Source organism: Ambystoma mexicanum, chromosome 4p (assembly GCF_040938575.1).
Source record: "Ambystoma mexicanum isolate Mex_15411 chromosome 4p, UKY_AmexF1_1, whole genome shotgun sequence".
NCBI lineage: Eukaryota > Metazoa > Chordata > Amphibia > Caudata > Ambystomatidae > Ambystoma > Ambystoma mexicanum.
The window spans coordinates 625328563-625350085 of NC_090927.1; the positions used below are offsets into that span (position 1 = coordinate 625328563).

Below are 21523 nucleotides of genomic sequence, written 5' to 3' on the forward strand. Positions count from 1 at the left end.
CTGAAAGACAGAAAGGGACATTATAAAAGGGTGCTCCTTCAGAAGCGGCCTCAGATCTTCTATACTCACGAGCCTCTTCTTGCACAGCAGTGGTGGTGTCGCCAACAGCTCCTCGGCACCTGAAGGACTATTACAAGCCACAAGAGGACACTGAGCCTAAACACTGAAATCATCCAGTGACGTAACTGGATTCCACGCGCCCCTGCACCAGAAGCAGGATGGAGAGCTCGGCTTTACTAAACCAAAGGTGAGAGTTCTTGGAGACCAGTCGAGAACCAAGAAGTGGGAAAAGCAGAAGATTGGTGGGAGAATTTATCCAACCAGCTTGTAATTACCCCTTTTTCTTCCACCTGCAGAAAACTCACCTTACAACCCAGACAGTCAATATTCGGAGGTCCTGCCCAGAGCGTCTTCCGAGTTCTACGCCTCATCATAGTCATAGAAGCAACTGTAGCAGTCCAGTTTGGGTCAGCGCCTCCGTGGGAATCAGGTGAGCGTTACAGTCATTTATGCGGACAACTGTCATAGTTGAGGGCGTCTCACAGCCCACGCAGTCACAATGCCTACACCAGGTGTTGGCAATCATGACTGCACGCCCTTCAGTCCGCAGGCACATATACATGCCCAGTACAACCCCAGAAAGGCAGGCCGTGGTACAGGACTTTTACAGGGTGGCACACTTCCCCAAAGTGCTTGGTGCCATTTATTGCACCCATGTGGCTCTACGGCAACATTGGGCCACTGAGTTATGGTAAGGTAAGCAACCATAACTTGCAACACCACCATGCACTGATGTGACCAACACCCAGGACATCAAAGATGACATCACCTTGGGCCACTGAGTTATGGTAAGGTAAGCAACCATAACTTGCACCACCACCATGCACTGATGTGACCAACACTCAGGACATCAAAGATGACATCACAATTTTCAAGTCCCTACAAGGGTTTGCATTTATAATGTTGGTAACCAGGCATCGGGGGTGATCGGGAGACCTATCACAAACTACTTAATGCATTACATAATGTACTTATTGTCATGATGCCTACCCCCAGGCATCCGGACCAAGCCCATCAGCAGGCATCTAGACATTTAGTAAAACCTCAGCAGCCTATGGGCCTAAGGACTATCTGGGTTGAGTCCTGCCGCCTCAGCCGCCAGGCTCACGGTAGGCGCCAGGACTGATTCCTAAGGCACCAGGCTCGTAGTCATTACTTACCTCAGGCAGACCATGCTGCAAATGACTCCAATCCAACATGAAGCCTGAAAGGGACTATTTTTCTACAGGGACTATTTTTTACTCGGGTGTAGTTCTAGAGACTTCTTACCTGGGACTACTTTTGAGGCTATTTATACCACGCTCGAACAGAAACACACGCTTCGCATTATTCTGCATCCAGCTGCGTAACACTCACCGTGCCTGCAGCCTGCATCCAGTCTTCTGCCACGCCCACCTCGAATCCGGAGCTCCTAAAACAAAGAGGAAAGAAAGGGACAAGGTTAGGAAACTAACTTATTTCTATTCCACACCTGATTCTGGCTCCATCTTGTCTCCGGACCTGTAAAGAACATCATTTCTGCACGCGCCGCACCTCCAGCTGCAGTGCCGCGCCATACTCGCCAGTCTTCACAGCATCCTTCGGGTCGGCGCTGCCTCCATCATTTCTTCACCGAACTTCGGCACCTAGGAGATAAAAGAAAACTACAAGGTGAGCCGAGGGAACCAACAAATATAATTCTTACCAGACTTACCTGATTTACCACCGGAGGCATCCTTTTGTGACTCTCCATATTTTCACGTGCCGCATCTGTAAAGAGAGACAAAACAACACGTTTTCCTCGTGCAACATTTACCGGACAGCGCCGGGTAATACAGACTCTTACCTGAGCTCCACCAGCTGCCACAAGAGCATCTTTTCACGAGCCAGCTGCAAGACAAGAAAGGAAGGTGGGAACAAGAGTGAACATCGGACATATTGAACTCTATGAACTTAATACTTACTGGTCCTCACCAGGAGCCTCAGAGTCAATACTCTCCGGAACTCTCCCGAGCCTTCAAACCAGTGAAGTAACTGGAATCGACGCGCCCCTGCAAATCCACGCAGGTTGGAGAGCTCATCTTTCAAGAATATAAGGTGAGATTGCTGTGAGGGCATTTCTGAGGTGATTAGTTGGGGAGGACTGTGGGGGTGCCATCACTTGAATCGACAAGTGGCTAAATACATCTCTCCACTTGCAGGAGAATATTTCTACGGGTTAAGCAGACAAGATTAGGAGGACAGAGCCAGTCAGTCATCGCTGCACTACGCATCACGTGGGTGGAGACCGCAGCTGTCCGGGTCCGAATGATGCCCCTGTGGGAGCCAGGTGAGCATAACACTTATCTAAACAAAACATATTATAGTGTTGTTGTTAATACATTAACCTAATCATACATACACATAGGAAATGGCTGCAGCATACACTATAGAAGTACAATATTTTTATTCTGGCTTGTAAAATAATGAAAGATATCCTTGGAGAGTTTTGAGTAATGTTAATCATGGAATATATAGCTAATATGTCAGGACTTGCTACATACAGGTTAGTACAAACACCTTTAAAGACCCACAATGCATACAAATTAGAGGCACATACGGGGAAAGTATAGAAGACAGAAACAACATCAATAGAAAATGTCAATAACATTACAGTTCATCATCAGGTACACAAATGAATTTTTTTTTAGGCCTGCTTATTGGCCCATATCTGTGCATCATGAGCTGACACCAAACCCTAAGGAAAGTATTTCTACAATATACAAGAAGGTTAACGTCTACATATATAGCAAATTTTCCATTTAAAAATTCTTACCGTCCGTGAACAAAACCAAGTGGCCTAGGTTTCTGATGTCATCAGTGATGTCATAAATGAAAATTGTGATGTCATCTTTGATGTCCTGGGTGTTAGTCTTAGCAGTGTACAGTGGTGTCGAGAGTTATGGTTTCTGACCTTACCATAATTTCTGGGTTTTTCCGACTTTACTTGTAACCATAACGTCCTTTTAACGTTTTTTTCACTGATTTATACACTGGAAGCTGCAGAGTATTACAGCTGATTTAGAAACTCAAAAAGGGACGTTGACAGGGCGTGCCAGTAATACTATATCTTGTGTGACGTCTACTGTACCCATGGTGCTTCATGCTTCGAAGTCTCTGATTTTGTTCTGCCCTCATTGTCGGTCCCTGAAAGTGGAGTTCGCCATTACTTATAAAAATAATTAATTCTAGTATACTCTTTCTGTCCTTTGTTAGCCGTTCCCCTGCAAGACCTTTGGCGACGGATTCGAGGACTACTTTTGTCGACGACTACTCCGACTCGTCTCGACAAACCTTTCAGACGGCCTCGGAAGGCCGCATTGGGCCTCGCCCTTCACAGTATGGAGAGTGGGGGGTGGTTCATTTCTTAGTTTTCTTAAGAGAATGCATATTCTCTTCTCTACCCACTTAAGTCACCAGGCTGCCTTCCAAATACACAATGGAGAATACACCATTTAAAGGTTGCCCAACCTGCAACCGTAAATTTCCCTGGAAAGACTCTCACCGGATGTGTGCAATCTTTGTCTACCAAGGGATTATAACGAGGGCCACTGCAAATCTTGCAAGCTGTTCAAGCCCAAGACTCTTAAGGACTGCAAGACAAAGTGCTGGGCCCACCATGCCATGCAGTCCGAATCTGCCGTGGACATTGAGGGTGCCTCCTGTGACGGTAGCATCGATATCTATAGTGATGCAGAGGGCAAACAGGATCCATCAGATACCCGCGTACAAGCCCCCGACCCATCAGGTAGGCCGGCGACTCTGCTATGGCGACGACACCTGGCGGCGCTGGCACGAACAAACACCACCACACAACACACATTCCACGGCCAAAAGTAGACCTTAACGCTGACCGGAAGGCCACACCTGGTGTCAAGGGGTGGTCAGACCGTTCCCTGCCCTTTTGGGCCATCGCGCTTGCGTTTGCCTCACTACAGGCCCCCGAAATCGACAGGCAACACACGCGGACGACCGAGCGTCGAAAGACACATCGACGGCCCACACGAATGACGATATACAACAGTCGAAGGGCAACGTCGAAGTCCCCTGCGAAGACCACTCCGAGCTCGAAAATGAGTGAGCTCATCAAAAACCACATCCCGGGCATGCTATTAAAAGGTTGGACGTCAAAAAACCACAAGTCCTCAAAAACACAAAAGAGGGCTCTAGTTTAGAGACTGTGACCCAGGGGGAGGGAACCATTTCAGGGGCTATGAGGCACAAAATAAAACCTGCACCTGAGCCAACACCCACATCCCCGTACCCCCTCAATTATCCAAAGTTCATCCCAATGGTCTGCAGAGGAAATTGATAAGGTCATGAGACGTATGTCTTCCCTAGCCAATTTCTTTGACCATCCCAAGGTTTTAGTAAATGTTCAGGGCACTCCATGCAGCAGACCAGCTAGTGGGGCCGGAGTTACACAGCCCCCAAGCAATAGAGTCCGCACAGACACCACACAAGCACCCACCTCTCAGCAGGAACCAGGGCAGCTTGCTTATTGTGATTACATGCAAGACTTCCAGGACACTTCAACTTACACTGACACCGAAGACCAAGGGGACATGGGTGATGTTGATCAGTTTTATGACGTGGTCTGCGTCATACAGTCGCCGGATCACGCAGACTCGCTGCTCGACAATCAAATTCAGAATAATGACATGCTCCTAAAAGCAGCAGAACATGTAAGATGAATGCATAGGAGACAAGGGTAGATAAGGCCTTTGTTGAAAACATTTTTTGGAGATAAAAAGCCAGCTACCCATCATTCCAATTCTCCAATCAGTACAGAGGCGGATTCAACCCTCTCTAGTGACTCCAAATTTAACACAGGTTGTTAACGCGCACATTGAAAAAGTCTTCGGGCTAGCTCCCTCAGTCTCCCTTTACATCAGGGGCCAATTAAAGCTGGACTCCTTGGTGGTTAATGCAGGGAGAATAATAGCTGAGTGCACGTTAATCAAACGCCACGCGTGGCTACGCCAGCCTGGGTTTAAGCTCGAGACACAGGCTACCCTTCTTAATATGCCCATGGATCCAAACGTCTTGCTCGGCAAGGCAGTGGAAGACACCCTCAAGAGCGCCAAAGAAGGGTATGATATCCTAAAGTTACTAGGGCAACTTACTAATGAACCTTCCGGACAAAGAGGGGGGCTACAATTTTCACCGCTTTAGGGGGCAAAACTCACAACTGGGGTCAGGTTACAACCAGGGTCAGAGCTCGCCCTGCGGCTCACCACAGGGGCAGTCCTCGCAAGGTTTTCAAAGAGGCCAGAGAAGATCTTGCAGGAGGGGTAGATCCTTCTCTTCCAGAGGCGGCTCAACACCCGCCAAACAATGACCACCCGCTACAGGTTCCCTCTCTTGCCACTCCAATAGGAGGCCGCATGTCATACTTTGCCCAAGTATGGGAGGGAATCTCCTCGGACAGTATTTGCATTAGTAAGGATTACAATATTGAAAACACAACACACGCTTGGGGTCGACCGCACAGGTACATATCAATGGCTAACCACGAATGAAACATGGTGCAGAACAATCAAACGGCAAGTGTTCCAGACCTGACGATCACGGTTGATGGAGCTGTCAGTATCCATACCTCGTGCTGTTGAAGAACATCTAGGGCTGTTGTCAATGTGATGGCGTTTCAGCATCTCCCTAAAAGACAGTACTTGCATTAGTATGGATAACACTAATTATAACTGAAAACAAACACCAGGGAACGACAACTAAGGTGTATATCAATTGGAAAGCACTAACCAAACAATTGGTAAAATAATCACACGATACATAAAAACTATTACTTGACATGCATAAAACAAGTCTGTAGCGGAATAGCCAAGTATGATTACCTGATACGCGCTAGAAGTGGTTGATAACTGCGAGCACGTGACGGAAGTAGAATGTTCTTGCTTCAGATTCAAGGGATAGTCAAGAAATTGTAAAGGTAAATTATTGTTTGATAATGAAATGCCAATATTTAAAATTGCCATGTAAGGAGACAGAATACTTGAGTAATGCGCAATGTAGCACAGCTGCCTGTGCCCATATATAGATTTTGTTTGTGCGTTATGAAATCCAAAAAGAATATATTGATAAATGGCATTATTCAAAAAGCTGGGGCGTGCAGATAGGGCACAGGAAGACTGCTGAATTGAGACACACTTATGTGGATTGCAGGGGGGCGGCCTGCCTCTGGGGAGGCCTGCCTGGAGACATGGGGTCTGAGGAGGCCATGTGAGCGATGGCCCCTGGGCGTGGGATACCTTTTGAAGTGTACAGGCTGTTTGGCACCTTGGCCGTTTGCGCCTGTGACTGCCCCCCATGCCAGCGCTCATTCCCGGGTGCAAACCGCCTTAGATAGAGGGGGTGGGATGGATGGGCCTGGGGCGTGCAGATAAGGCACAGGAAGACTGCTGAATGGAGACACACTTATGTGGATTGCAGGGTGGCGGCCTGCCTCGGGGGAGGCCTGCCTGGAGACACGGGGTCTGAGGAGGCCATGTGAGCGATGGCCCCTGGGCGTGGGATACCTTTTGAAGTGTACATGCTGTTTGGCACCTTGGCCGTTTGCGCCCGTGACAGCCCCCCATGCCAGCGCTTATCCCCGGGTGCGAACTTCCTTTTGGCGTGCAGGCAAGTGTGTGGGAGCGAGGGGCCATCAGGCCCCTCTCATCCTTTACTTCTCAGTAGAAACTCGTACCAAGTGCCTCCAGTAGTGGGTTTGCCCCTTGCCCTTATGTGATGTTAACTTTGGATGACATTTGCGTAGATGGGAACACTGAGCAGGACACGGGGCATCCATTTTTGTACCCCCTTTCCACTCCATCTTGGTGACCAGGCCTCACTGCGATAGTACAGCGCGCAGAGCACATGGCCCACACCCTCGTTCCCACTCTGACTGGAAAACTCCAGAGGTATTTGCAACAGCTAGTAAATGTAACATCACTCTCTGAGATCACAGTCCTGCACGTGAACCGGCCTGAACCAAGCATATGGCTCGTTCATCTCCACAAACATTTCCTTGCCCACGCACCCTCGTCAGTGGAAACTTACTGCCATTCTGACCCTGTGTCCCTGCAAGGTATTCTCTTCATGTGCCAGACCACTGACCACGCCATGATGCCCACCTATCAGATCCCCAACTAACATTAGACCCCTACTCCACTATATCGTTGCCTATCAATAACAAATGCCACATACCGGAGATTCTTGTGAGCACAGACCCACACTTCAAACAGTGTATTATAGTGGTCAAGACCCTTGACCTAAGGCCTGTAATCCATGTTAACTGATCGTATAGATATGTGTGACTTTTATAGAGACATAACCAACTGAAAGACTTTGAACAAGTGTTATTTAGTGCATGCATTATTGATAACATATTATGTTAGCTTAGATAGTGACCACCCTACTTCACCCATTCTGAGTACAGATGTCTGATGTCCATCCTTGAATGGAGACACACTTGATTTATTTAAACAATCGAAACAACCGTTGTTAAAATAAATGTGGTTTTATTTTGTATCTTATTTTGATGACACACAAATACAAAACTTTACACATTGTACAGTTCAGGTTGCAGCACAGCGAGAGAAAATCCCCTTAACTGACCGCTGTCACTCGGGAACGTTTCTCTTATGGCACGAAGGGCACAGGGGGTATCACTCTTCGAACGCGGTGTCCAAGCTTCCCGTGAAGCCACCATGTAAAAGAACGATAGGCCACCAGCCTGTACCACCTGTGAAAAGGAATGAAACAAATTGTTTTTAAATGACCAAGATAAGTTTAATAAACGTTTGTTGTCAATGACAATTCTTGTAACTAATGGCATTCTGCTCGGACCAATGCGATCTAGACACTGCACACTATTGAAAGACTTTCATGCATTACAATGATATGTATATGTAATTTTGGATATAGTAGAAGACCATGAAATAGGAGTGGCATGACAAGCAGAGTATACTTACTCGTTACTCGGATTACGAGGACGAACAGTTGCGCGAAGTTCGTGCATAAGCACCATCATTAACCTCATCACGGACCGTGTGAGGCAGGCTGCCCTGAAGTCTGGCAGCTCGGTTATGCATTGCGGTCGTGGCTCGCCTTCCGAAATGTAGGCCACGAATCCCGAGTTTTCACAGCAGCAGCAGTTCTCGTCCTCGGTTGGCATTAGCTTGCACTGATTGCATGTGCACCAGGTGGCAACACCGTCCATGCGACTAGGTCCAGGCTCTTCAGCTGTTGAATCGTCCTCCCAACTGCCGTGCGAAGACCCATTGTTTTCGCATGTTACCCTTTCCAGTAGTTCCTCCTCGGTATACTCGGGCTCGTACATGTAGGGAATTATTGTAGCCATTGTGTGTTAAACAAACTAAAATAATTGATAGCGGTGGTACTGGTATCTGTTCACACGGGCTACAAGCTGTGAAGGTAGCTGACCAGAGCACAGAAACGAGTCACAGAATACTCAAAGTAACACAGAGAGAGGAATGGAATAGAAAATCTGCTGCTGTGTGTTGTGAAACGGTCTGTTTATACTTATTGAGGAAAGAGGCGTCCTGCCATTTCCATGGCGACACGTCATTAGCTGAAGCGCAGCGAATGTTGACACGAGAAGTGCTTTGGCGTGAAATGGGCGTTACACGTCTGCTGATGACAGGCTGAGGGGCGGGGGATATGATTTAGTGCCGCAAAAGCAGGTCAGCCAGGGCGATGTGGGAAATGATAGGATTATCAAAAAAAGGCAGCTCCCTGATGCCCGTTTTCCCGTGCGTTTAATGGACGAAAACTCGGGTAAGGTCCATCGGAAATTTTTCTAAAATCGAGCGACTTAGGCTTAAAAACACATGGCCGACCCGTAGGGGCAATAACATTTTTTGACCGAACCATTCCTTTAAGGGTGACCCGTCAGGGATCACCTTTGCCCCTCCATGTTAAATCTGCCAGCGGAAGGTGTCATTCCGCCAGAGCTCGCATTCACGCAAAATCTTGTTAGGACACAGTTTTTTAAGATAATTATTTCCATAGCTTTGACATAACTCATGCTTAGTTAGTCTCCGCAATTGTGAGATTTAACCAGGAAATCTTGTGGTTTGGCTCCCGGGTTGTTTCTTGCTCTCCTCGCCCTGTGGCCCGTTTATGTCGATCGTCTTGTTTGGCACTTGCTTAATGAGAGAAAAGAACAAGTTTTGCATGCATCTCATGATGCTGCACCTTCTGTTCCTTTTTTGATAGCTCGAATCCTGATGTCTGCCCTGGAACTGTTATCCTAGTCTTCACACATTTCTTCCATATTGTGTTCTTAGTTATTCTGTATGTATAGAGGCCTCTGGTGCTCCTGTATGCTCTTCTGTTAGCTCCTCCAGGTCATTCAACCTTGCTCCAAGTCGATCTGTCTTTTTTCTTTGCTGTAACTGCCTCTGTGAAGTCCCCCTAAATACTCGCCACTTCTGCTTTCCGTTAGGTCATTTTTAAAACTATTTTTAAAACTGCACAATGCAGCATCTAGCTTCTCATTGGTTAGCGGCATATGGGATACTTGTGTGGAATGGCAGCGACTGGTGTTCCACATGTTGCAGAAGTCTCTGGATTTGTGCATGCTGTCAGTACTTTATGCTAGTATCCGGATAAGAAGGTTTCAACTTAACCTGGCGAATAGCTAGGACCAGGCAGATCAGCCTCAATCTTTGATAAAACCCATACCTCTCGAGCTGACTGTAAAATGTCTGTGGTGGAAACACATTTGCCATCTTCTTGGCGGTACCCTTCTTAGAGGATTAACCTTCACTCGTGATCACCACAGACTCTTGCCTGTTGGGCCGGGCATCCACATTTACGTGCACAATCTCTGGGCCCCCCTCTAAGAGTGATCCATCAACAGGCTAGATGTGATGGGCCAACGTCAAAGATGCCCTCCTGGTCTTCGTTCCTAACACTGCATACCATTCTCTTCTGTTCATAGGCAATACATTGGCCATATTTTATATCGACACACAGGGCGGTACCAACTCTCCTCCGATAACGCTTTTGGGGATGTACATTTGTGTTGAAACTCCATCTGCTGCGGGTTCCCAACACAGATTTAGAATCCTCTCTGCAGGCTTCAGTCAGTAGACTTTAGCACAAAGGGCTATTTTCCTAAACTGGGAAATTTACTCAGTGGGCATGTTTGCCCCTCAGACCAATCGCAAGTGCCCCTGTGTATCTCCCATTTTTGGCTGGTGCATTGGGTCTCTGGGATATACATTGGAATTATTTTGGCAGGCCTTTTCCTTTTTGAATTTCTGCCTCTCCTTGTATCAGAAGGTACTTCAGGTTTCTGGCCTCGCAAGCATGTTTGATGTTCCTGGTCGCCCAAGGTGGCCAGCCAAGTGCTCGTTCTCCGACCTCAAAGTCCTGACTCCTGCCCCTCCCACCCATTGCCTACAGAAGACTGACCTTCTCTTTGAAGAATGGTGTGATTGTGCACCTCTCCACTCTATTTCTGATGTCGGAGGCCTGGTTGATGACTGCAGCCAAGTCTGCAAGGTCCATTAGTGACATGTATGGATATATTTACGGCTGCTAGGATAGACTGAGGCTTGGTATAACAGCAAGTGGACCAGGTTCTGCCACTGTGTACGAGCATGATATAAATAAAAAAATCAGTTCACTGGTGTGTTCACTGCAAGTTTAACCTATTGTCCTCTAGATTGGAGAATCTCACACCTGGCTGGTCCAGAGTTTTGGATAGATTATGTAGAAGTTACTTGCAGCCTTGGGTGTCTACTGGAGTTTTGGGAATGTTTGTTTCTCGCTCTCAAATACAGTGGGCAAGAGACATTTTGAGTCTTGCACGTCTCTTCCCTCATCTAACCCCGCCCTCCCCTTCACCCCCCCATACAACTTGGGACCGAACTTTCTCTTCTCATCCTTGGCCCACAAAACCTTCCAACCTATGGCCCACGGCTAACTCCAGTATTCTGAAAAGGTGCCTACATGTAGACCGCAAAATTGCATCTAAACACAATGGGCTGATGGACAGTTTGATGCATGTATGAGAGCTATCCCAGTCAGAAGCTCTCACATCCTAAAGTGGTTCATGCTCATTCTGTAAGAAGCAGTACAGCCTTCCTGGCCTTTCAGAGCCACATCCACAAGGTTGTCATTGCTAGGCTGCCATTTGGGCCTCTTATACAGATTTTTGAAAAAATTACTGCTTGGATGCTGGTGCTAGAGCTGTTGCTCGCTTTGGTCGAGTTGTTTTGCAAAATTGTATTGATTTGGCTTTGTCCAACCTCCCTCTAGGTTCCTTTATGCTTGGTAATCTCTCAAGGGTACGGTGAAAAACTAACAAGTTGTAGGAGTTAAATATATCAGTCACTCTAGTGACTGCTGGACTTCTTCTTAGTTCATATTCCTCTTTCCACCACAAGCCCTCCCACTTAACCTGCTACAAAGAACATCAGTTGGGTAAGGCTAGGGTGTATGAAAAAGGACTAGTGTGCGAGGCGAAGGTGGTGCTTGGAGATACGTGGACACGCCCCTCATTCTATAAAGTGAAATTAATGAGGATGTTCTACTTTTTTTTCTGTATCAAAAAGTGTCTTTTCGTACCTGTAGACGGAACTCCCAAGAGCCTGGACGAAAGGCATTGATGGGCTAGGACTAAGGATCTCTACAGAGAGCAACTCTTATTTAAATAATGGCATTCTACAAGGTAGCATTGTTGAGACATTAACCTACTGGTAGAAATTCTGGATGTTCATTCATTAGGGTAGGAGTACAGATGAAATTGCAAACTAAAACCTCCCATTGCTACGGGATACAAGTTTCTTCTCTTGTTGGTTGTACTTGGAGGAACCTGTAATATAATATAGGTAAAGGGGATATACACAAATATGTGGTCTGTTTTCTTTGGAAAGTGATATAATTATGAATGTTTAAGAGACTGAACAATGAAAGGCTTCTCAGAGTATTTAAAACAGGAGAAATGGTTTTGAAAGAGTAAAGATCTAGACAGAGAAGGGCAACAGGTATCCACAGTAGGCAACAAAAGGGCTGACTGATATCCCTGTGCCCTTTTTTAATTCTGTGATTGTGTTATAAATCAACATTTTTAACAGAAAATATGTATGTGTACTTTATTTCCTTCCAGTGTTGCCCAAGTAACTAGTTTACATTTCTTTCCTTGTTTTATCTACAGAACTGAAGGGCACACAGAGGGCTTAATGGATATAGTTGATGCTTTTACCCACTTAATTCCCGAACACTTAGATGATTCCCTTTTCCTCGGACCCAACCTGGAGACTGAAGGCTGTGATGACTTTATTGCAAGCCATAACGTCATAGAAGACTCTCTAAAGAACATGCTTAGTGACAAGGATCCTATGCTAGGATCCGCAAGCACACAGTTCTGTTTTCCCGTTTTGGAGACCAGTGATCCTAATTTCCAACTAACATGTACAGCAGGTAAGTTATCCTGTGTCTCTTCGTGCTAAAGTTTGTTCGTTACTGCACAAAAACAAATGCAATTTTCAGTAAAATAATACATTGACCAAATACAAATCGCAACCTCCCCACCTGTTTGTTTGTTCTTCTTCCTCTTGTTGTCCCTCACTGATGTTTCGATCTCTCTGTATGTTAGCTGCGTAATTGGAAATCATGTTTTATAGTTCTTTGGTCTTTTTTTTTAAATTTATTTTTTTCTTCTGCCAAATGCTTTGTGTTGTGCATACGAACGTCCAATCCCCTCAAATCAATCCAATTCATTTGCTGTTTGCATTTGTCCCAGCCTTATGTTTGTCCGGGCCCTTCCCATTTCCTCGATACCTATGGCAAGGCGACCTAAACGTGGATAGGTGTGTACTTATTTTGCACAGCAAACATATTCACAAATAAAACAAAATTCCCTGCCTGGCATCAGTCTTGCTTGCTTCTCCCCTTGGCTTTACTCACCAATCCTTTTCTCTGCACCAGTGGAACTAGACGCTCAAGCAAACCTTTGAGCTTCTTTTACGCATGGACTTTTTCTTGCCCATTTGGTCCTCCCTACAAATGATTCACCTGCATCTAGAAACATGTGGGTTACAATTTGTAGTTAATGCACCGGTCTGTATGTGCTATTGGATTTAGAAAAACACTTTACTTGGAGGTCCACACCACTCCTGTCCACTACATTTGGCACACTTACCAGAGATCTCAAAATGCACCTGCGTGGATGGAAGGACCTGTTTCAAGAAACTTAATTTTCACAACAGGATGTTGTCTGGGCGAAGACCATGGTAGTACATATATCCCCTATTTTTTTTCCCCTAGCTTCCCATCTGGGCATAATTCTGCCTGGTGTCACTGGTTTTGGGAGAGACCTGTGCTATCTTTCAAGGGCAAATTCAAGGTTCACCTATTATAGGCTAATACTACATCTTGCTTCAGGGGCCTAACCCGGTCATGCACCAGAAAATCCTTGATGGTGGTGCATGGACTCTCTGCCAAACAACCCACAAGAGTTTAGCGTTGCAACAATAACCACTTTCTGGTCCAACCTCGATTGATTAAAGACATTTGGTGACACCTGCTTTGACACCCATGCCCCACAAGAGTGGAATGCTTTGTCCTTGGCAACTAGATCATTGTCCTACACAGTTTATTTCAAGAAAGTGATAAAAACACTCTTGTTTAACTCGGCGGATTAGCTGCTCTAGCTTCCCCTGCGGAATGACTTCCTGCTAATTCCTTTGCCTCTTTATGTTTTTGTCTGTTGTGGCCTAGTTTATTCTGTGCACTCTGAGGACTAGGGGCATGTGGCGCTCTACAAAAATGTAAAAAAATAAGTGGACCCCTAAAATCATGTTAACAAGTGTTCACACCCGAAGGCCGGATACTGTCTTCCACCAAGGTTTCCCTGAGGTTCTCTTTGTTGGTTCTACCATTGTTGCACTTGTGGGCCCACAGAAGGCTATAAACATAGGGTCCGAGCTGAGGACAGACTCTACTCACCACTGAATTCCTAGACATGTGCCGGAGCTCTGGAAAATTGCCATACTAGTCCTTCAAAATGGTTTGCAAAATCTGGTCACCATTGTTATCCCCTATCAATTAAGGATCTGTGGAGGCCTCTGGACTTTTTCCTCTGCTCGCAGAGAGGAATATCCAAGGGTGGGGTAGCTTCCTCATTCTTGCGGGTGCGGTTAACTCTAACCTTAACTTTACCATGAGTGTATTGGGCACCTGTGATATTGGTGTAACTTCCATGCTAGTTTCTGCCTACATCCTCCCCTTTTGTGTAGTCTAAATGCTGGCGCAATACGCTTAGGATTCCAGCTCTGGTTTCCCACACGATCACATATGGCCCCATGGAACATCACTGTCATGTGTGGCTTCCTCACAACAGTCAAGTGAGGACAAGATCAGATTTCTCTTTCAACATGTAACATTTTTACAGTAGCCCCAAAGTCTTCCTTCACAATCAGATTACGGAGATTCACCCTTCAGTGTCCCCTGCAGCACCCAATGTCTCTGGGGCTTCTACCTCTGCATGAGAATCATCTGCTTTCAGTGGAGCCTCCTCTCTGCACCTCAAGGCAGTTTCTGCCCCTCTCCATTTCATCCTCACCCTTACACTCTTTATTTCCCAACCCAGCCGATCAAACAGTTTTTGTGTCCGCACCTCATCCCAGAATTTATTCTAAATTGGTCTTTTTTTTCTATCTGATGAATAGAAAGAAATGTTCACTCCCTACGGTGTGGCCAGTCGTGATTTTTGGTTGGAGGGTGTTTGAAAGCTTGGGGGTGAAATGAAAATGGAGCTTCCACCCAATTTCTTTTTTGAGTAGGGCTGGGTGTGTGTAAAAAGTAGGAAGATCTAAGGTTACAACAGTTTCATTTTAATTTCTCTTGCTGGAATTTTGGGGTATAATGAGAGGTCCATGATTATTGTGAAGCCCACATGTTTTACGCATGAAGAAAGGGCTAGAGAAAGAGCTGTGTGTAGACATTTTTGAAATGAAGAACAATACTACTCAGATATTTAGACCATTTTGATTCCATTTCAATGCTAATAATCAGTCAAGATTTAATAAGTAATAATCCCCAATTCGGCGAGGTGTTGGTTGAGATTAATGTAATTTCCCTGCATAAAGCATTGCGGCAGACCTTCCATTCCATGACTCGCAAGGTTCACAAGCAAACGCATCTAAATAGCGTGGTACACGTGATTTGACCATAGTGCTTGAAACAAAAAACTATTTGCGAGATTGCGTTTGGTGAGAGCAGTGCGGCTTGGCACGTTCGTTGTGCCTTTCCTCAAATCTCATCGGATGACCCCCCTACCCCCCACAGGCCTCCAGTGACGGCATCGAGGGAGGTAATTTGTGCTGTGGTACGCCACGTTAGGGCGTTTAACATGAAGCATAGACCTGCTCAGCTCCCGGACCCAGAGTTGCGGAGATAGTGGCAGTGGCTAATTAGCAGCTCCCCCGACAAAATCGGGATAAGGCGACCCGTAGCTCACATAAGATGAGACTTTACGCTTTTAAAAGTGGAGCGGAAAGCGGTTTTAAAAGCACCAGTACGGGCGGCGGCGAGGGCAATCTGCACCTGCAGCAATACCTGAAACAGGACTGCTTTACCTGAGCCATTCAGGCTCATTGGAATGATTGGCGTCTCCTTATTGGCCCCAGAAGCAGTTTATTGTTGGGGGCAAGCTATACCAAGAGCTAGATATTCTTAACTTTAGGCGGTGACTGCTGGAATTTGATGCCTTTGTGCCGCCTGTTGGTTATCTGACTTTCAGCTGCCGCCCAACATCTTTGGGGCTGTACGAGCTGTGTTGCCCAAGAGCCGCTTCTCCCATACACCATATATCTCTTCATCACAAAAGAAGTATTGAATTTTCCCGCTCCTCGGTTCCACTGATTAGTGTTGTGCTCAAGCAACTGATGGTTTGACTGAGCGCTTCATACTTTTAATTTAGTCTAACTGCACTTGCCTTGATGGATCAAAAAAAAAACAAGCTATGGCCTCTCGAGCATGACGACCCTGAGAGGCAACCTGGGACACAGCCCAGCACTCCAGGCACGGGAAAAAGCTGGGCTTCCTCAAGCAAAGAGGGGAAAAGTAAAGAACGAGGCCTGCATGGCAAACAAACATCATGGGTTACTTCAACAAATCATAGGCTCTCCGTCAAAAGAACCAAGAGGGGTATCCCCCCCCCCCTCAATACCTGAAAGTGTATGGGAACCCTCTGACTCTAGAGCACAGGTCGTTCCTCGTGATTACTCTTTTACCATAGACAACAACAGGTCCCTACTCAACTTGTGTGAAAACTTGAGAATCTCTCGGCACCAAAGCTATCTCCCAACGGTAGTACCTGCCACTAATTTGTCCGGTACACTGGATCTGGATACATTTGCCTCTGTCTATCTCTGTATATGATGACAGTAACTCTGAAGCAGAATCTGTTTACATTGATGAGCTTGATTTCCCGGGCTCTGGGGAGGATGAAAGCGGAACTCTTCAAGCTATCCAGTCTAAGCTTGAAGCGCTCCTGCTACTAGTTACTAAACTGGCAGAAAATCAATCTAACACCACCTCCCTCTTGGAAATCATCATGCAGAGACTGGTGGCTGATGAGCAACTGCAATCTAAAAAGTTCTCCGCCCAAAAAAAGGCGAGCATGCACCAGGTTCTGGTGACCAAAAAGCACAGAAGTGGCTTGCTGTTTACGGCAATAACCGTGGAGCCAACAGCCCCAAAAAAGGCAGGTAATGAACAGGTCATTGTCAACATTGTTGCCCACTCTGAGGATCACCCCCTTGAAGCACTGTGTGCAGAGATGTCAATGTTAAACAGTCCGTTGGCGATAACTCCTGCCAAGGCTAATTGCAGAAGACAGCCACCCCCCATAACCTCAATTGTGGGTTTCCAGACAGCTAGCACTGACACCCTCCAATATGATAAACTTTATAAGTTTAGTTAACCTAACATAACTCTCACCTTCAAAGTAACCACAATATTCCACCAGTTTCTGATTACTATACTATTACGAATGAACTGGGTGAAGATACAATGAGGCAGGTACGCCTTTGAGGCCCCCTTGATAGATTGATTACAGCAGCCAATGGCAAGGTTGACTGTTCCTTGCAGGAAACCCGCCAAAAAGAATATGTCCGTTGGACAAAGGTGGATGCTGATATCATTGGCAGACCCCAACCTAATATCACCTTACCCCTCATCCCAGTCGAGGTCAACAAGGTGATCACCGGCTCCAACAGCCAGATCACAGACAAAGGTGTGAGCCAGTGGCAGGCTACCCAGGAAGTGAGAAAACACTGACCTCTGGAATTTAGCCTCCCAGAAACAAAGTTAACAAATGACACAGATTGATATGACTTGACCTGCCCCCACAAACGTTAATTGCAGGATCCCTTAACGTAATACACTAAAAAGGTTGATAACAATGGCTGACCACCCTGGCTTAAGTTTGTGGCGCAGTTACAACAGCGAAAAGGACACCTGGGGCATGGGCAATCACACAGCAGACTGGATTTAAGGTTTATTAAAATTGTAGAGAAATTCCCTACAGACAAAGTCAATTTTTAAACCGAACATGGCTCTTCCAACTGTTTAGATTCATACCTACCCTATCTAAATTGACGTCCACAGACATTGTATATTTTGAATTGCCACAGACGGGAAGCGTAACCAACTGGCAAACGCAGCCTCAGCTGAACTTGCGGAAGTGATTTGTCAGCACTCTGGTGAACTTGAGTTGGGTTTTGAGGTGGCAATATTTAGACCTCACAAAGTGCTCGATAGCGACTACGACCTGAGGCCAAAGGGCTACCCGAGAGGTCTCCATTTTGTTAACATCAAAAAGCACCAGTTTAGGAATGATGCCAGTGTCCAGGTTACCTGGTTTAACATTTCTCCAATAGTGCAATGACATAAGGGTCCTTTACACGGGCAACACACTTGATATCCTGGAACACACAAGGTCACAACTCTTTCTTGACAAATTGCGATGGGCTCGCTAAACTGAAGAATGGTTACATTTTTCTTGCTGGAGACCTGGCTGATTAGTGGGTTTGATGTAGACGTTTACACTTTGCTCTTTAGTCTTTCTAGGATATGATTACGGGCTGCCCTAAAGGTGGTCTTTGCATAGGCGCCAATGCAGCATACAGACTAAAGCTCTTTTCTGGCAGCTGGTTGCATAGCAATCTTCTCTGTGGGGAGATGTTCCACCCCCCTTTTGACACACGGCCTTCATTACTGGTGACACTCTGACCCCCGGATGGTAGTTGTACATCCACATTAATGAAGCAGGTTAAAGATTCTCTGCGTGAGTGGCAGGCCAATAAACTCAAGGGCTTAATCATTATAGCGGATGAGTTCAATGTTGATTGTTTGGCCAAGCCGCACCTGGGGGCGAAATCCTAAGTCTCGCAGGGGGAAATTGAGTGATGACTGGTGACATTTTATCGGAATTCGACATGCACACTCTGCCTCTAAAGGATGGAGGTTTTAGACCTACATGGTGCAATGACTTGCACGCTAGCAGAATAGATTTTATTTTTATTGTTATTGTTCAATCAGGTGCAGGATGTTTCTCCCACACGTTTACGTGAGCATGGAATCCTCTCCATGATGCTTCCTTCCAGTTCTAGGCAGAAAGACAAATCAAGGGTCAATCTGGGGGTAAACTTACAGGGTAACCGCCTTTCTGATGTTTGCTAATCTGCTTAGAATCACATGCTGTGCATATGGTCCAACATCCAGTGGTAACCGCAGAGTATTGCATCTTGTCTTTCGAGAATTGAAAGTGGACGTCGGCATGGGCGTGCCTGTAACACTATCCCTACAATGCGTATAGTATACCCAAGATCCCTCACGTGTCGAGGTCCCTCAGATTGTTTTTCTCCGAAAAGCATACTGGTCGCCTTGATGTGGAGTTCGTCAAAGACTTTGTTTATTGTCCCATTGACCTTTGGTCAAATAATTGTATAAAATAATCAGATCACCCTATCCGTCCCTTATTTCGACGGCTGTTACAGACCTCTGCCGAAGACCTTCAGAACTCGACGGACGGTGATCCAGTCGGCGCTGCCGACCACGTGGCCAGGCCTTCCGCCGGCCTATACAGTAGGAAGAGTGGGGTAGGGGTGGACATTTCTATACAAACTGAGAATGTCTTTCCCTTTCGTTCCTCTTTCCCTTTTGGTCTTCGTCACTATCCATCCTCAGCTATGCAGAGGACTCCATTTAGGTGTTGCCCTGAGTGTAAGAGTAAATTCCCTTGGGACGATAAACACAGACGGTGTAACTGGTGCTTGCCCCTCGATCACAAGGAAGAAGGATGCGCGGCTTGCAAGCTCCTCTGTCCTAAGACATTAAAGGAGCATAAAGTCAAGCGGTGGGTGGCCTACGGTATGTCGAAGGCATTTTCTCCTGTTGCTGCAGCCACCGAATGTGACGACGGCGACAGTGACGATCACACCTCCGATCCGGAGGTTGTTGACCTTTTGATGGAACTTTAACGTTCTGCATAGTCTGTCCTCGGCCCCGCTAGGCACGGCTTTGGCACTGCTATGGGGAAGTCACACCCCGTCGACAAAGACGAACATGTACACAGCACAAAGCACACAACCCCAAGTCAATCTTCGACCAAGTCCAAGAAGTCGTCAGCGCCAACGGGTACACCTGAAGCTCTGGCTGCACCCGCCAACCATCGGGATCGGCAGCCCTCCCTGCAGCCGCATATGCGCCTAGCGACTGGGCCATGGAAAACAAAGGGCGCTACCCTGAATATACCAGGTTCAGTTGAGACGCATCGCAAGAAGGCGTCCGGCGATGATAGGTTTCCGGTTCCGCCGAAGACAAGGCCCCAGCACCGCGGACCCCTTCGCAATCGCAGGCTGTAGCTACACACCTCCCGACCGCAGAAGAAGTCACTGTCAATTTAGCTAGAATTGTTGCCGCCAATTCTCAGAAGCGGCAGCCCGAGGATGCTCCGAGGCCTACGGAAAAGGCCAAGGCTCCACTGAGGTCTAAGGATGGCCTAAGGGGAGGTACCGGAACCCACCCATAAGTTGAAAGGGAAGCACAGAGACGTCTTGCCTCGGTCTGTACCTCAGGAGGAGTTTTCTGAGGGCGAAGAAGGGCTGTTCTGGACGATGAGACAAAAATCCAGACACTTCAACGACTTAACACGTTCAAGACCCTTTTCCACCTCTAAACCATTCTAGGTCCTCAGTTTGGACTAGAGAAAAGTTTCAGAACTGCATGGAAAGGCTGGACAGGTTTGTTTCCCCCTTCAGAACAACCCACACCAAGGAGGCCAAGGGATGAGAGCGTGTGGACCCCAAAGCTAAATTTCCAAGGCTTTTTAACCCCTCTTCAGAAGAGGATATATACAACTACGACCTAACTGAGGATGAAATTCCTGCTAACACTCAGGATGAGGAATTCATCAACCCTGAGGAAATGCATTATCCCATAGAGGGCTGGGATGATAACCCAGATGTGGGTGACCCTCAACCATGACATTCCCCAGATCCTCAAGATTCTGATGCCCTGTCTCTGGATTCTCCCCAGTCCACACCCACTAGGCAACAACCCTCGCCAGTGGATGATCAATTGACTTTTAACGTAATGTTGTGTAAAGCAGCTGATCACTTTAAAATTGTTACAAATAAAGCAGTCGCTGAAGCAGACTTTGTGGAGGACATCCTCCAGGAGAAACTGCCAGCCAGCCAGGCTCTTTAAGGTACTGCAACGCCTCTCTAACTTTGGTTAGTCCACTAGGTGTTGCCAGATTTTTTTGTCTTTTGTAGGTACACCATGTACCAGGATAATCAAAGATTTGGGTATTGGTCTTTGCACTCGTAGAGTGTCACATTTTCTTTTAGATCTAACGGTAAATAAACTACTTTACCACAAATGCTTTTGAGTAATTTGGTGGGAGGTAATGTTGCAGTTTTTGGTTGAATACTTTTTTTTTTGTTAAATATTTTATTAGTTTCATAACAAGAAATAAACAAAGAGTATAGAAAGCATCATTGGTGACTGGTTAAGCATATAAAAAAAACAACCCAAAATCCCCCCCCCTGCCCCCCAAGACCACGGTTAGTTTACTGTTCCTCTCTAGTTTGTGCCCATATCCGGGCAACTCTCTCCGCTTCGCTCCGCTCCGTATCATCCGCCTCAGGGTGGAGCAAGGGCACAGTCAGGGCCACCCAGCGGTGCAGCTCCTCGCTAGAATCCAGTCTTTGTACATGAATAGCCGTTTCCCATGCCGCGGTTTGAGCTATGATCCACTTCGTGAGGTCTCCCCACCATAGGGGCATATGTGGACCTCTGGGGCTTTTCCACCCCATGGCAATACGTCTTTTGGCTGTAATGTATATAAGGTCAGTGAGCTTGGATAGGGGTTTGTTCTTCCTGTTTCGCCTGTATTTGCCAA

At 46.5% G+C, this 21523-nt stretch overlaps 1 protein-coding gene across 1 annotated transcript in view; it reads left to right on the top strand.

Moving 5' to 3' along the window:
• Positions 1-21523, top strand: part of PHF3 (PHD finger protein 3) — a 909072-nt gene that overhangs the window by 65428 nt on the left and 822121 nt on the right. Inside the window, exon 2 of the mRNA XM_069606191.1 lies at positions 12266-12531. Within this exon, the coding sequence (XP_069462292.1) occupies positions 12291-12531 (241 nt within the window). The 5' untranslated portion in view covers positions 12266-12290. The remainder of the gene's footprint in view (positions 1-12265; positions 12532-21523) is intronic.